Source organism: Fulmarus glacialis, unplaced genomic scaffold, assembly GCF_000690835.1.
Source record: "Fulmarus glacialis isolate BGI_N327 unplaced genomic scaffold, ASM69083v1 scaffold33388, whole genome shotgun sequence".
Taxonomy (NCBI): Eukaryota; Metazoa; Chordata; class Aves; order Procellariiformes; family Procellariidae; genus Fulmarus; species Fulmarus glacialis.
This window is the reverse complement of record NW_009228234.1, coordinates 37,607-53,381: the sequence shown is the minus strand read 5'-3', so window position 1 is coordinate 53,381 and position 15,775 is coordinate 37,607. Positions and strand designations below refer to the sequence as shown.

At 40.7% G+C, this 15,775-nt stretch overlaps 1 protein-coding gene across 1 annotated transcript in view; it reads right to left on the bottom strand.

Annotated features, from left to right (window-relative positions):
• The window catches only part of HPGDS (hematopoietic prostaglandin D synthase), an 18,142-nt gene extending 7,370 nt beyond the window's left edge, over positions 1–10,772 (bottom strand). Inside the window, exon 1 of the mRNA XM_009583422.1 lies at positions 10,637–10,772. Coding sequence (XP_009581717.1) covers positions 10,637–10,769 — 133 coding nt within the window. The 5' untranslated portion in view covers positions 10,770–10,772. The remainder of the gene's footprint in view (positions 1–10,636) is intronic.
• Between the last annotated feature and the right edge of the window lie 5,003 nt (positions 10,773–15,775).

Here is a 15,775-nt window from a genome sequence, read left to right as displayed (position 1 = left end):
AGGGAAATGCATGGACTAAAAAAAAAAAGTAAGGTTAAGGATATAACCAGATCGCACTGCAAGAAGGCAACTGTAGCGTAGAAACCAGGTATTGCATTTCTTATTTCCTAGCTGTGTGCTGTAAGGGCTGAATGTGCTCCTACATATCCTGAATTCTTTATGCAGGGAAACTTTTCAGTGGAATCTTGGTTTTTCCTTCTCTTCCCTGCTTTTTCCTCCCTGAGAGAGTGACTGCCAAGGTTAAGCAAAGTGCTACTAAAGATTTTGTAGTGCAGGATCCAGCTGGGGTATGAAGTAAGGGATTGGGTAAAGACTACAAAGGTGCTTTTTCATTTACACTTGTTTTAAATTCAGAAGCAGTGATTCAGAGAAGTATCCGTATTTCAGAACTTATATTGTGACAAGAGGCTTCACTTGACAGTCATCACCAAGAGACAAATATAGCTTTCATACTGAACCGCAAATGCGAGTAATTGAGAAGATACTCAAATTTACTTGACTTGGCTTGCATTCAAAAAAAAATTCAGTCAGTCATGGGGAAGAAGCCACCAGACTTCAAGTATAGGGGAAGACAAACTAAGCAGGCATCATAGATATCTCTAAGAGAGTTTGAGATAAGAAATCAATCTTATTTTTCAGTTATTAATTTAGTAGCATAATGTATGTGAAAACTTGGACTGCTGTTTCGCCATGTTTTGGAGAAGCCGCTGGCATGATATCAAATGGGGCTGGAACCTTGGAGCAAAGCTTAAGCCGGGAAAAACTGTCATGTTTAGGGCGGTGACAATCCGTTCGTGGGAACCCCGTACTGTTTGCTGGAGGAACTTTAAATCTCTGCATTTCAAAAGATGCTATTTCATAAATTCCAGGTACGTGATTGCAAGTGCTGGTCGTAGCCAAATGCTTTGTACCCGATTTTCATCTGGATTACACTTTATGTAAATAAGATATATGCCCATCTTAAGACTGTCATGCAATGTAAAAGGGCGGTACTGGAAAAGTGAGAACATTGGCTATGGGAAACATGTAAGGTGCTTTCAAACCCAGGAGAACTGTCTTTATGGGACAGCTGGAATGACACTTCTATTCCATGAGGTTTTTTAGTTCGTAATGAAAAGGGGAAAATAATGCAAACGTCATGCATTCGTGACCTGTTTATCAAGGCAACTTCATCAATGATGAACACTGCCACGTGGCTCTGTGGTTTAGCATGCAGTGTGTGAATCACATTAGGCATGGGATCTTAGATGTCGAATCTGTATCTGCAAAATGAATTTGGCAGCTGCACAAGACATCCAGGACTCATTGGTGCATTTTTTTTTTCCTGCATCTGAACACAGTACCATGATACCCTTCCCCCCCCGCCCCCCCCAATTTCAGCACACTGTGAAGCCGGTATAAATTTTGATGCTGATGACTAGCAGAAGCAAGAGAGCTCAAAGAGCATTAGCTGCTGTACCCCAGGGGGAAAGCATGCACTGCTACTCTTACTGAAACAATAACAGACTTGTTGCACAGAAGGCTTCATATGTTTATTATCCAGAGAGCAGCAAGGTCCTGGCAAGTCCATGTATTGCTTCATTGAGAATTCAGAAAGGCAAAGATACATCCCCAAATGCTAAACCGAAAAGTGCTCTGGTTGTGAAAATGAGAAGAGCCTTGGTTCTGCGCTGTGGATTAATGGTGCAGAATGCCCTGAGCATCACTGCCTCCAAAGCCACAGAGCTGTAAAATAAAATGTTTGCTTACGCAGGATACCAGCACATCTTTCAAGCAAGCGCAAGTAGAGGGGATGAGAGCGCACGTGACCACTGGACGTACCAGCGTGGTCAGCCTACAGCCATCTTCAGAGGCACCCAGACCACACAAGGCTGTACACCGATGCCTGACAGCAAAAGTGCAGCCAGCTCGGCAGCAATGACCGCTGCCTCTGAAGGAGTTAACCGGTCTTTTTCGGAGGCCCCGGTAGGAGTGCCACTGGGCTGATGCAGTTTTGGCTAGGCCAACGTGACTAAGCCAGCCTCTGAGGCAATAACTGTGATGATCGCTGCTCAGGTTGGGAAACTACAATTGCTTCATCTAGAAACCGAACAGACCATTTTCTGCTGCGTTTACATATGGGTGAAAGTCTAAAAGCCACAGCTTTGGCTGACATTTCACTTTATCGGTCACCACAAGGAAAATGACAGCCGCTTTGTTTGTGAAGATATATATATTTTTTAAGAAACCCTTGATTACAGCAAAAGGAGGGAGGCATCTTTCTGACGGTTGAGGAACATGGATTAGGTGTGAAAGGCAGCTGGGTGGCAGAGTGGTAGTAATATCGCATGTTCTGTTTCTCAGGAATCTGGCCATTTCTGGATTCACTTTTTTTTTCCCCCTAGCATTTCACAGAATTCAGGGGAATTGCTATTCATTCCTTGAAAACATGAGTAATGCCTACAAAGTGCTTCCTCCTCAGTGCTGAGCTATTTTCATAAGATCTGCTTATTGTTTCCTGAAAAAGAAACTGAGTTTACAATTAAAAATATACAAATACAGCTTTGTTTTGTGTGCAATAAAAATATTCATACACTTGCATGATTCCTACTGCAAGTATAAAATTAATAAATGAGAGCGGATTTTACTGCACATTGTGCCACGAGCCTTAAATGTCCAAAAGGCATTATGCTTTGATTTATAATGAGGCTTGGGGTTTTTTTGCTAAGAGGCAGCATATCTATTGCCATCATTACTAAACAATGGACTATTTAAAGCATAACAGATGGTAAACAAGAGAAGTTCCTTCTTTTCTTGTGTGTTCAAAATGCCATTTGATTTTTTCTTATAGAGAACAGGGGAAAAAAATTGTGATTTTAATATAAACATAGATTTTTTTTTTTCTTGCTCATGGAGTGTATGTATATGATTATACACTCACTTTTGTTGAGTATTATGTTGAGCATATTTTGTTGAGTTAATATGCTGTAAATGAGTGCAATTCTGAGAGGTTTGAAGAAAGCACACTTGTGCTCTGCAGACCATTGTAAAAATCTGTCACTTCTTCTTGGGTGCAGGGCATGCTATTCTTGCACACCAGAAAGTATGGCAGATATCCAGGCTGCTTCACAGCTGAAGAAAATAGCAAAGAACTGTCAAGGGGCAGAAAATATTTATAGTACATTTCCTCCGTATTGGAGGAGAAGGTATAATGGCTTATAAAGTTGCATTTTCAGTCTGGATAAGTTTAGGAAAAAAAAAAATCTTCGCGTTTGGAACGTTATTATCCAAAATTCATGTAATAAGGACGAAGTTTTTAGAAAGCTGCAGTGAAGTATCTTTTTGCTCTTGTAACTTAAAAGAACAATTTCCTATATTGATAAATTCATAGCAAAACCAGGACATTGATTGTGTATATAAGTTTGGGCAGGAATACGTTCCCTGTGAAAACTGGAGACTGACTTTTCCGAGTGGAGAAGAAGGGGGTGGATTTGTGTCACACAGTTCATCCTAAGGAAGGATGCAAAGAGCTTTCACACTGGATGGGCACAGTTTGATTGCGGGAGGCAAGGTAAGGGTTTGATAAATGACCTCAATGTGGCCTCTAGACACCTTGCCCATAGCCCATTTTTTGAAGCACAGCAAAATCCACAGCCAGGCCATTTACTCAGGGGCTCCAAACTACAACAGAAAACCATCTCTCTGTACATGAATTTAAGCAGTGTTACCTTTAGACTCATGGATATGGGCTTCTGTGGCTTGCTTTGAGCCTCCTGTGGTGCTTTTCGCCTTGCTCTGCTCGTTGATAACATACGTTCAAGGAACCTCTGGGGATGTCTGAATGTGCCATGTGTATAAGCATTGTATTAAAACTGCTAAATTTTACACATTTTTGGTGAAAGGCATGGTTTGTGTGACTCCAGATGGACAAAGCACGTAGGTCGGTTCCTGCCAGGCTCCTACATTAGATGAGGAAGTGAAAGAGGTGGCACATGAAGCTGGAGTGTGAGAGGGATTTCATTTGGGTAAAAAGAGGGTTGTGGGGGCAAATCATGAAAGAACATGCATCAGAGAGCAATCATGAATGAACAGTTAAGCCAAAGTAGTGCAGACTGGAAGGATGTGCGTGTTACTTTGCTAGTTTTTCTTTAACCTTGATCGATTAGGGGGCTGCTTCGTACTTACGTCAGTTTGTACCCATGTGCATCCATATGGATGTCCTTTCCATGTTTTTCAAAACAATGTTGTCTTGCAAAGTTTCCAACTCCCACTTGAGCAAAATCTGTTGCCATCACCGTACAAACAGCGTCATTCCTCAGGCATGCACAAAATATATGACCTTTCCCTTTTAGTTTGATGGCTTTGTTGCTCATCTGAAGTAGAAGGTGCTATGAATGCTTGTGTTGATTTCCAGATTTAGATTGAAAACTCACTGAAAAGAGGAACAGGGTTTTTAAAAAGCATGCTGTTTGGATAACTGTAGTCTTCTTTAAACTGAACTTTCTTGCTTTTCCTATTATCTTGGTTATTCATTGTTTTTAGCATTGCATGCTGGAATGAAATCTGCACAGACTTTACACTCCCCATGAAGAAAACCTTGACAGAGGGTCAGTGTAAGTCATTAGACTGACCTGCAGTCTCTCTTCTCATTTTAGGAAGGACTCACTGAAGTATCTGTGCAGTGTTTAGGAGCTGGATGAAGTCCTTTTTATACACACTTGAATTTTGGTTGGCTCTTGTGACTAGAACTGTGATGTTTATATAGTCTCTGCTGGATACTAAGCAGGGGAGATGAGGCCTGATGTGTGTTAAAAGCAAGGACATCTGTATAAATTGTCTCCATCCCGTGAAGTCCCTAAGGGCTGTGATAACTATTCCCAACCTGGCATGCCTATAGGTTCTCATTAGCTTTCCATTTGACCATGAGCTCCTCACCCATCCTTCTGGGCACGACCCAGTGGATGGTGCTCACATGGGCCTGTTTCTCTGTCAAGGACAGGGAGGGGAAACACAATACAGAGCTGAGACAGTTTTGTCCAAGCCTGGCAGCTAGTGGTTGGCTGCTGGTGTGCAGAAACCAGAGCTTAGTGCAGTGCTATGCTTCTCACCGCTGTTCTCCCCCAGCCAGTGCGGAGCCCCTATGCAGATACAGTTTTTAATTTTCTCCTTCCCTTAGCTCTCCCTTCCTTTTCCACTCATCTTAACTTCTTCATTATTCTTCTCATCATCATCTCTGTTCTTTCCTCCCCACATTTATCCTGGCCTGCCTCAGCTTTGCTCCCAGACATGAGTTCAGGTTCCCCTATTTCCCCCGAGCTGACCTGCTCTTCCCCATGCTTCCTCCTGCCTGCACTGAATTCGTCCATGGCCTTGATGCTAAGCAGCTGTGTTTAAGCATTTGATTGTTCCTCAAAACCTGAATAATTAATGGTTTTGCAATCAAGCAGCTTAGACTGACCAATCCAGCTGCCTAACTATGGCATCAAAGATGGAGCAAAATGTCACAGCCATGCTTCTTACTACAATATGTCTGTCAAAATAAGTTCTCCTTTGCCTTGAAAACTAACTGTAACTGCTTTGCTGTTCCATTCATATTTAAATTGGATTATGAGAGACAAATATATGAGATACTTGCATCTTCCAATAAGAAGTATATGAAAGATGCATTTTTTGTAAAGCTGGCAGAGGAGCAAGGCCCCTGGGAAGTGATTGGCCTGGAGCTGGAGGCATCCAGAATCCATATCTTCTAGAAAGGGATGACCAGGATGGTGCTCTGATCTAACCTCAACCCAGCTTTAGCACTGTAGCTATTACAACTCATATTCTCCTTGGAAGTGATTGCTAAGCCCTACTTTTTACCCAAAGGCAGCTATTTACACATCTTAGCTAGAGCTATATAGCAGCAAGCCACTCAGGAAACAGAACAACTGCTCCCTTGAGGAATTCTTGTCTGCTGTCAGGTGCCTCTCAAGATTTATCTATTATCTTGGAAGTATTTTCAGTGCAATAACTAGTCTGTCAAGTTTCCTAAGGACCTTTCAAGCACCATTCCATCTCTCCTAAACAGTTTACCGGACATTTACAGCTGTCAGTGCAATGAAAGCATCCTTTGCTATGATGATAAAGTCTGTGTAATTGCCATTGCTTCAAATTCCCTGAGTGAGCCACAGAACAAAAGCTGTTACTGTGTGCTAGCTTAATATCTCAAGGGGGTGGTAACTTTGTGCACCATTACAGTGGATTTTCTGCTATATCATGACTTATGTCAGTTCGATGACACTTTTTGTGAGGAGCCTATTATGTGGCAATACAGGTCTTGAATGAGTCTATTATGTCATAGTGTATAGACCTTGAATTGACTACGGTTTAAATGGTGGCATTGTCAAGTCAAAGTTTGTCCAAAAGGAAACATAAAATGTGAATTTGTTTACTTATTTAAATAATTATTGACTTACATAGAGTGAAGGGTCACATGAAGCTGCCACTTGATATTTGTCTGGGTTTTAAAATTCTGTGCTAAAGCTAGTCAACACTAATACTTAGATATTAGCTTGCTTAAGCTTGTTTATAGTATAAAACTATTATAAACTACAATCCTTGCCTGAAATCAGCAACTCAAAAATTTACCTAAAATGATCTGATTAGTGATAGAAGGGAAAAAAAGAACTGTTGAGATACAGAAATTTTAACTTCAGAGTGTATAAGCCAAATGACATAGGGTTTTATGTTATAATATGCCTCACCCTTGTACAAAAAAAGCACCACTTAGGTGTAAACAAAATCAAGTAAGACTATTTCTAGGAACAGGCAGTTACTTATTTGCCCGAAGGACCATTAAGACGACAGCTTGCTGAGGGGTAGCCACGTGAAAAATGCCAAAACAAACAACAAAACTCATCACACCCTTCAGTCCAGGTCAAAATTAAACTTGCAGCAGCTGCAAGTGTGCTTTAAATGGCCTTTCTGCCCATTAATCTTAATGCACACGTTTTCTATTTTCACATCAATTTTACAGGAGAAGTAAGAAATCAGTCTTTTCTTCAGAATGATGACAGTATTTTCTGGTTTATATGGTATGATGGTTTGGCTGGGAGGTTGTTGCAAAACCTTACTTTAATTTTGTGAAAATTGGTGAAGCAAACCTATCCTCTGTACTGAGACGTGACTCCTGTGCTCTTAGACAAACTTGAATTCTTTGATGTGTTCCCTTAGTAGCTCAGGAAACATGAAGTGCTCTCCTTGTCCAAACTTCTTCCCAAAGTATTTTTTTCTTTATCTTACTTCATCTTACTTTAAGTTTTTAAAAAGAGGGACATTATGTTGTACTTGCAGACTCTGCAGTCAAAACTGGTTTCAGATCTTTCATAGGCAAGTGGGTAAATGCAAACATGGCGTATGCAAGTGTGCGTAGCAATTTGTCTGGTATTTCTTAATCCCACTTCAATATATAATTATGTAATTAGTTCAATCAGACCTATTTTAATGATTTTTGAGGGTTGCAAAATAAGCGGTGTACCAAATTGCTATTACATTAGCTGCTGTTACATCAAATGCAGCTGTAATTCCCCTTATCGTTGCTAAACACTTACTACCCTTTGGTTTTCACCAGGATGACACTGACTGGAGTCTGCTACTTCATTTCTTTTCTTCTTGAAGGAGACCCAGTCCAGGCAAAATGGGAAAAAAAGAAATCCTGAGCTTTGTAACACAGATCTGAATACAGAATATGAATGACAGTAGTGTAGAAGATCTCCCAGCAGAATGAACTATGCCTTTGTGTGCGCAATGGGTTGGATGGATCCCCTCATTTCATATTTACTGTTGAACACAGCAGTAATTGAACTTCTTTGGCAAGGATCCTGTTACCTGCTTTCCTGAGGACTGGTACTTTTTCCTCTTCAATCCCTGCCTCCACGGAGGGAGCTGAGGAACATTTTGAAAATTCAAGGTAGGTAGAGAATGCAAGTGGTTTGTTTTCCTTATGGCAAATGGCGCATCTCTGCTGTATGCAATATTGTTGTAGTGTTAAGACACACAAACCCTGCACGACCTAGTCCCTAGCTAGGAGGCAACCACTTCTTGTGTTAAGTCATGGCCTACAAAGTCAGCGTGTAGGTACCTCAGGGCAGACTGGGGCAGTGGCTATTGGTCTTGTTGTACGGTGTAAGGCTGGTTACTGCAAAGCCCTGTTGCTACCTTTTATTCAGAGTTTTGCTGAATGATTCGCCTGTGGGAGATTACTTTGTCTGGAAATACCATGAGTAACGATTGCTTCACAAGGGAGGAGGAGGAGGAGGTAGTCATCAGTTAGCTGATCTCCAGGCAATTTCCTTAGCAGTGTTACATTGTTATGCATACCAACAAGATACCTTTACTCTTGTTCTAGATGACGAACCTCTTAACTTGCATATTGTCTGCAACTGCAACGCAGATGCCACTGGTGGCAAATGCCACCATTACACTGGTGCTTGAGCTAGCATTCAGGAAGCCTTCCAGAAGCAAAAGTTTAGCATCCTGGTATGAGATGTAATAGCACATTCAGACATGCATCCAACAATTTCTTTGTAGGTGTACATTTTCATGGTCAATTAGCACGATACATTCCAGTTCCCATCCACTGACTGACTGACTGTCTACAGAAGCCTGAAATTCAAAGAACGCTTAGGCCAGCATAAATTTTGCACAGATGATTTCACAAATCTGAGAGCAGCAACTCCCACATTTTACTAAACTTCTTATCTGCTTTGGAATTTCATCTAGGGATCAGTCATAGTAGAGGCTGCTACGAAAGGCCATTATGCAGAGAAAATGAAAAATCTTAATTAACCCTTGGTAAACCTGCTAACAAACTTTTCACATCACAGAAGGAGAAACAAAGGCATCCAAAGGTTAAATGACTTAACCAACATTCGTTAATGCAGCAGGTACAGCTACAAATTGTATGGCTTAGGATTTCTAGGGTGCCCCTGCTCCCGGTGTTTTGATAGTAATGGTGTTGCAGCTGGGCATACACTGTAGTGAACAAGTACCCTACATATAAAGCTTCACTGGGAGGTTCATGATGTGAGCACTGAAGAAAAGCATTAGGAAGGATTTTCCTGCATTGTTTCTTGCGCTGGCTCGGACGTTGGGACATCATCAATATTCAAAGAGAGATTCAATGCCTTTACCTTGTCTGATAGATCTGCTGTTAGAACATCTCATCCTAGGATATTAATGCCTCTGTAGCCTTTAAGTCACTACTCATGCTTTGTCTGTTTAATTTGTCTTACTTAAAAATCATGTATGCAAATCAGTATGCAAAACTCTACATAGAATTATACGTTGCTAATATTCCCTGAACTTTGTTTCAGGACATAAGTGGGTGTGTGTATGTGTGAATATGTGCGTAGTTAAGTATGAAAAAGGCCTACCCAGAGCGTTCTTCAGTTCATCTGAGTTCTCAATCTCACCTTTAGTTTCTACCCTGCTTCCCTGAGAATTGCAGTGGGAAAGAAACAAGTTAAACCACATGGTCAACAGGCTTAAGCTCTTACAAAGAAAAGGGTTCCGAAGTCAGTCATCCCTAACTGAAAATATCCCATTTCCACTGCTTCATTTACACTCCTCTCTGTGGGTTGTTAGCCAGTGTTTTCTGAGCACCACAGATGGCTTCCGCTGCCACTTGGAGAGAAGCAGTGCTTGAGTATTTGTCATTCAAGTCACGTCGAACGTTGTGGGAAAGACCAAATTTAACTGCACCCTACAAGAATTTGGTAGCCCACTGGCTGGGCTTGTTAAATGGTGTAAAAGCCTCTCAAGAAACGTTGCTTGATTAATAGAAATCACCTTGTGCATTAGTTGTGCCTTTTCCCCAAACTAAAGGCGTTATTCTTCATTCTGGATGTGAAAAGTCATAGCCTGTGTAGCAAAACACGGACCAAATCCATGAAATAAAGACACAGGTATCTCTGATTTCATATCCTCAGTCTCCAAACTCAAGATCTGTTTCATTTGAACTAAGGCTAATTTAATGCACAGAAATAACAAATAGCTTTAACAGCTGGGAAGAGGTTACTTTACTGAAAAACATGAAATGGATGAGGTATAGTAGCCTGCAGAATACTCTCTGAAGGGCTTGTTCTTAGGAACAATCATTTTCTAGAACCTCTTTTGATGCTTTTGTTTTCTCTTCGCTACATCAACTGATTTCTTTTTTTTTTTTCTCTCATCACTTTCCCTCTCTGAAGACCTTTCTGGTTGCAAAGGAGTGTCCTTCTTGACACTTATTTCCAATTTGGCTTTCTAAAACCAGGGTTTTTAGAAAGCTGCAGTGTGGCCTTTGAGACCAAATCCTCCAAAGAACCTGAGAAGATTAGCACGCATTTGGTTAGCTTTAGGCAGACATAAGCTAAACTGAATTGACAAGGAGTAAAAGCCCAGCTGGATGACAGCAGGTAAGTCATTTTAGATTGTCTGAAGATTTGGATCCTGACTTCTGTGAGAGCATCAGGAATGACATTTTGGCTGTCTAGACAATAAAATTCCCATAAGCTTAATTAAAGCCCGGAATTAAATGTATTTCTGCTCATGAAACATACAGGTACCTCTTCAAATTGCTTTGCTTTTTGACAGCATTTCAAGCAGAGCTTTGGATATAAGATCCCGTGCTACTTACTTGGTTTGATTTTGGGCCAGTCTGCTGCTTCTATCCTGTGGTCTTCATACTTTTTGCCCGAATAGGCAAACAGGTAGCGGCTGATTTCTGCTCGTCCTCGCAGATTGAAGTATGTCAGCTTGTACTGTGGCATGCTGGATCCCTGAAAGGGAAGACACCGTGTTGCTTTAGATATGAGTAGCCCAACTCCTTTTTACAAAAGAACACCATATGCTTGTTTTTGAAAGACGTGCTTGTACAATGCAAAGGACATATTACACTAAGCCATGATGTGTTGTACTTTGCAATCATTGCATTAGTCACACTTTTTTGTTCTGCAATTGTCAGCCACAATATTCAGACGTGGACAACGACAGTTGAACCTGCAGTTCCTCCTTGTGTATCTCCAGAAAGATGGCTTGACTTTTTCAGACATATTAAGAACTTTCAGCTTTCATTTATTTTTCTTGTGACTCCAAACTCAGGCCATTTTTATAAAGTGTTTTTCAGAGTGCAAATCTAAAATCATATACTGTAACAGATGATAGTTGCTGTCTTGAGCACCAATTTTGTTCAAGCCTGCCCTGCTCAGCCTCTATTGCTTATGAAGACCTTCATCCAAGACCAATTCATGAGAACTGCCAAACTGTTGTGATTTTTCTCATTAACTATTACCTTAGTTGCATAGGCAAGCCACCCAAGTTATTTTAGAAGGAAAATTTGCTATGGAAACCACTCAACACTGTTGTTTTGAGAAAATCATCATCAAATTCTCGGTTTCTTGTACAGAAGCCAAAATAAAACTTGAAATGACTTTGTTAGGTTTTCATGTGATTTTTTTCCTTCAGTTCTAGTTAGGAATCATGTAACAGGAAGGCTCTATTTGTTTCTCAGTGTAACAGGCAACAAAAGAAAATACTCACGAGTCTGATTGTACAAGTGTGGTGCAGGAAAGGTGAACAGCTAAGGCCGTTTTAAACCAAAAGTAAGCTTTTAAACTCGGCACACATAGCACCTTAATAAGAGAGATCTATGAGCTCAGCTGAGATTTAAATGTACGGGCTAAAGGAAACTAAAACAACCATCCACCTCCTCACCTTTCTCATTTTGGCCTTAAAGCAGACCTTGCATGTCATTTACCATTCTTTTATATCCATCGTATTCAGAGTGTTAGTAATAAAGCATGCAACACACATCATCTGCACTAGGAAAGAAAGGGAACTTTTTTTTTTTTAATGAGTAAGTGCTACTACATAACAACTGCGATAGAAACAACCCCCTATTTAGTCATCTTGCCTTGGAAAACATATGCTTGAGGGCAGATGTATCATCAGCTTTCACTTTAGAGGGAGAGGCTCTTTGTTCAGAAACTGGGAAAGCTTGCACTTAACTCACGTGGAAAAGAGTAAACTGCCACTTTTGCCACTTTCTCCTCAAAAGTCAAAACATCTACTTGCCATCCTCAGAGTAGCAAAGGCAAAAAAAAAAATTCACAGGAAATAAGCACACTGGAGGGGGCTTAATTTATTGTGAAAGTCACCTGTTCCCCCTACAGCACACAGCAGGGTCAGAAGAGATGATTAGTAAATGGAGATTTTTCACAGCTGATGGCCTAGCAGAAAAGCAGGGGCGGGGGCAGAGACGGAGAGTTCCCAATAGAGGTATCTACAAGTGCTTCAAAACAAAGACACCGCTATAATTTTTTTTTTTTTTTAAGTCAAGCGTGTTCTTTTGCACTGTATAAAAGTGGGAAGCTGCAGGCAAAATGAGTTACATTAGGATGTGATTAATTTTCTAGACATGTTAATTACCAAAAAATATGTTTGTCTGCTGCTTGGCAAACACAGCTCACAGATTACAAGTGTAACTGTTTCTTTCTCTAAAGAGAGAAATTGTGACAATTCCAAAACTTTCAAGTATGTTTTAGGTAAGTGGCAAAACTTGCTACTCTATTTTCAAATTTTGTGCCCAGATTTATTACTTGCTATGCTTTGTTGTGCTTATATAATAATACTACATATTATTATACTTTATTTTTTATTTATGCAGGATGAGTTTGGATTATATGTCTACAAAGTTAATGTAAGCAGAGAGGATGAGATTGTAGCTTTTTTTTTTCCCCCATTTGTCCCTGCTTCTGACTTTGTGTGATCATTTGGTAGCAAGGAATGGCATTTTTAAAAGAGCATGTGTTATCTGAGGTTCAAATTAGACAGGACTCCGTGATTTGGGAGTAAAAGGGGGGAAAAACCCACCTGATTCTTACTTTCCAATTTTTTTAGAGGCAAGCAAGTACTGCTGATTCAATCTGCATTTAGAGAGGATAGGACCTTTAACATGCAAAACCCACAGTGTCTGCTTCCCTTCTTCAGGGGCATCCGCAGGGCTTTTTTCATAAACAGCAGCAGAAGTTCCAGTGCCCTGGACTTACTACTCCGCTCACACGTGGCTCCAGTATCTCAGCTACCTCTAGCCCGCTTAGCCCTGTGTTAGCAGAAAGTTGTCGACAGCTGGAAGGCATTTAAAAGCACAAGAATAGAAGATTTTAAGGTACAGTCACAAGGAAGGCAGTAGACAGCTATATATAGAGCGGGCTAGAGATGAGTGAAGCGTAACATTTCTGGTGGCGAGTATTTTGAAAGAGTCTAATTCTTACTGTGGGAGAACTTTATATACAAAAAGACATGTATAATCAGGAGTAGTGAGATGATGTAAAGAAAAGGGAATTTTGGCTGAAGATCAGAAAGTCCTTCTGGCTGTTGTAGTAGACTCTGGAATATTTTGGTCTGTCAAGGAAGCAGTGGAAACTATTGTTTGAAATGTCTAAAGCAAAGCTAAACAGATTTCTAATGAATACACCGTAAGGAGTAATCAAATACTTGGAGTGCTGATGCACATTTAAGCTTACGAATTTTTCTCCATCTGTGAACAAAAAAACCCCAACCCTACAAGGAGTTTACCAAAAATACTTGACGTTTTAAAGGCCTCTATAGCTTTATTGTAAGCATGTTTTTGTAAATGTTTGTAGGTTTTGTCTTTTATTTGTATTCATTGTGAAATGTCAGGAGTAGTGCTTCCTAAACAATTACAGATATGTTTCTAAATGACAGAAATGATTGTGTTTGGAATAGCTTTTTGCCAAGCATACAAAGTAAGTTGTTGGGTTTTTTCCTTATCCTCCTTTACCTTATTTTCCCAGTGTGTTTTGTAAAAGAATGGATTATAATGACCAATTAAAACCATTTAAAAAACGTCGAAAATTATTAAATTATTAAAAAACTTCACTTCTAGGGGAAAAAGGTCTATTATGGGTCTTTGAGAATGTGCTATTGTTTTTATGCGGGAGCAGGGGAATCTTTAAACCTATTTAAAATTATTTCTCTTTTTTTAGGTTTAGTCATGGCTTAAAAATACCGGAAGACGTCGGGGGGGGAGGATCTTAGTGCCCAGACTTTCAAACATTTAGCCACCTGCTTAGTGCTGTTAAATCTGTTCGTGTGAGTTCGTTGACAAGCCAAGTGTGTACAAACGCAGGAGGGGGCTGATTTACCTCCCACCAATAAATCTGCCATCTAAGCAGTGGTTTTTCAATTTCTAAAGTGATGAATACGTGGCCAGAACCTACCTGTACACCTGCCCTGCCCTACATTGACAGTGCCTGCGGAAACCTCAGCCCCAGATCTTTCACATACAACTTTCAAAGCAGTGGACTTAACTAGTCTAAATTTACTATTAAATTAGCTTTAATACTTTAAAGTTGTTGACCTGCTTAGCTGATTTTCTAGCTTTCTTCTGCAGCTTTCTCAAAGCCAGCTTAACTGGCTTTAACATACCTTTGAACAGAAGATTAGTGGATCTCATGATTAAACTCAATTTTTTGAGCCACTCAGTGACAAAATCAAACAGAAAATCTGAGAGAAAGTCAAACATGTGTAAAAGGTGGCATCTCCATGTTACCCATGAGTCAAAATTCAGGTTGAAGATACAAGCGTCTCAGACATCTTAGGACAGATTTCAAATAATTTAAGACTGTTCATGTCTTTATGGAGATACGGTATTACCTGATGAATTTGGGATGCTTTTATTCCAGTTGAAGGAGGACTGAGCAATCAATTTGCAAACTTCAAGCAAGATTAGAGTTAAAAACGAGAGCCCAGGAAGGAATCAGTGTCATTCTCTGAGAATTAAAATGCTGTATTTCAGATAGCACTAGTACAGAAGAGAAAAAGCACTGGCAGACTGGAAACTGTATGAACGTACCGGGAGGATACAGAAGCAAACAGTCCTGGTGTCTGCAAGGTAAGCAATACTTTTGCTTTTACTGGGTGGCAGCGTATGTGTCCCTGCTCTGTTTTGAAGGGTAAATGACAAGTGCACCGCCTGCCTTTCGCCTGCTCAAAGTGAGTTTCGGGTGTGTGCCCAGTGCAACCCAGAGCAGGCTGCCTCTGCCAGCTGGTGCGCAGTCCTGCACGCCCAGCCTGAGCCTTTGCCCCGTGAAAGTAAACGCCAAAACTCTGTTGGGCTTTATAGAGGCTCTGTTTTGGAAAATCCAGCCCTCAAGGTAATATAAGGAAATATTCCTCAAGTTAGTAACACACACACAGAAACCTGGATGCAGATGCTCAGTATGTGAATTCGGGGGGGGGAAATGAAAACAAAAGGCAGCACTTTATTTCACTTTTTTGGTTAAGGTTATTAATATTTGAGGTAACCATCAGCAGAGAGATTTTCCCTGAGCTGGGGGCAGAGGGAGAGAAACCAGCTAAGTTGAACTACTTGTTCACATCCATCCAAAGTCTGACAAAGGACCTCGTGAGGAGTTAAGGGTTTTCTTGCCTTAAGGTTTCACCATTGTCAGAGGATTTGAAAAAACTCAACTGTTCCCTCCAGCAAGCAAGACCCGTAGGGTTGGGTTAAGGTTCACCTGTGTATTTCTAAAAAGCTGGGACTCAACCTGTCTGCCTGGAAGAGATGATGCATTGCACTGTTATGTATATTTATTTAACATGAGGGTTATTCATTAATCTAGGAGTCACTTATGGAAAGCACCGCAGCCAGCACGTGACCCAACACTGCCCCAGCCGTGGGCTGGCCAAAAAGGGGAGGCTGGAGGGAGGTCTCGGCTGCCTGGTGTCATCGGCCTTGCTTGAATTGCAACCA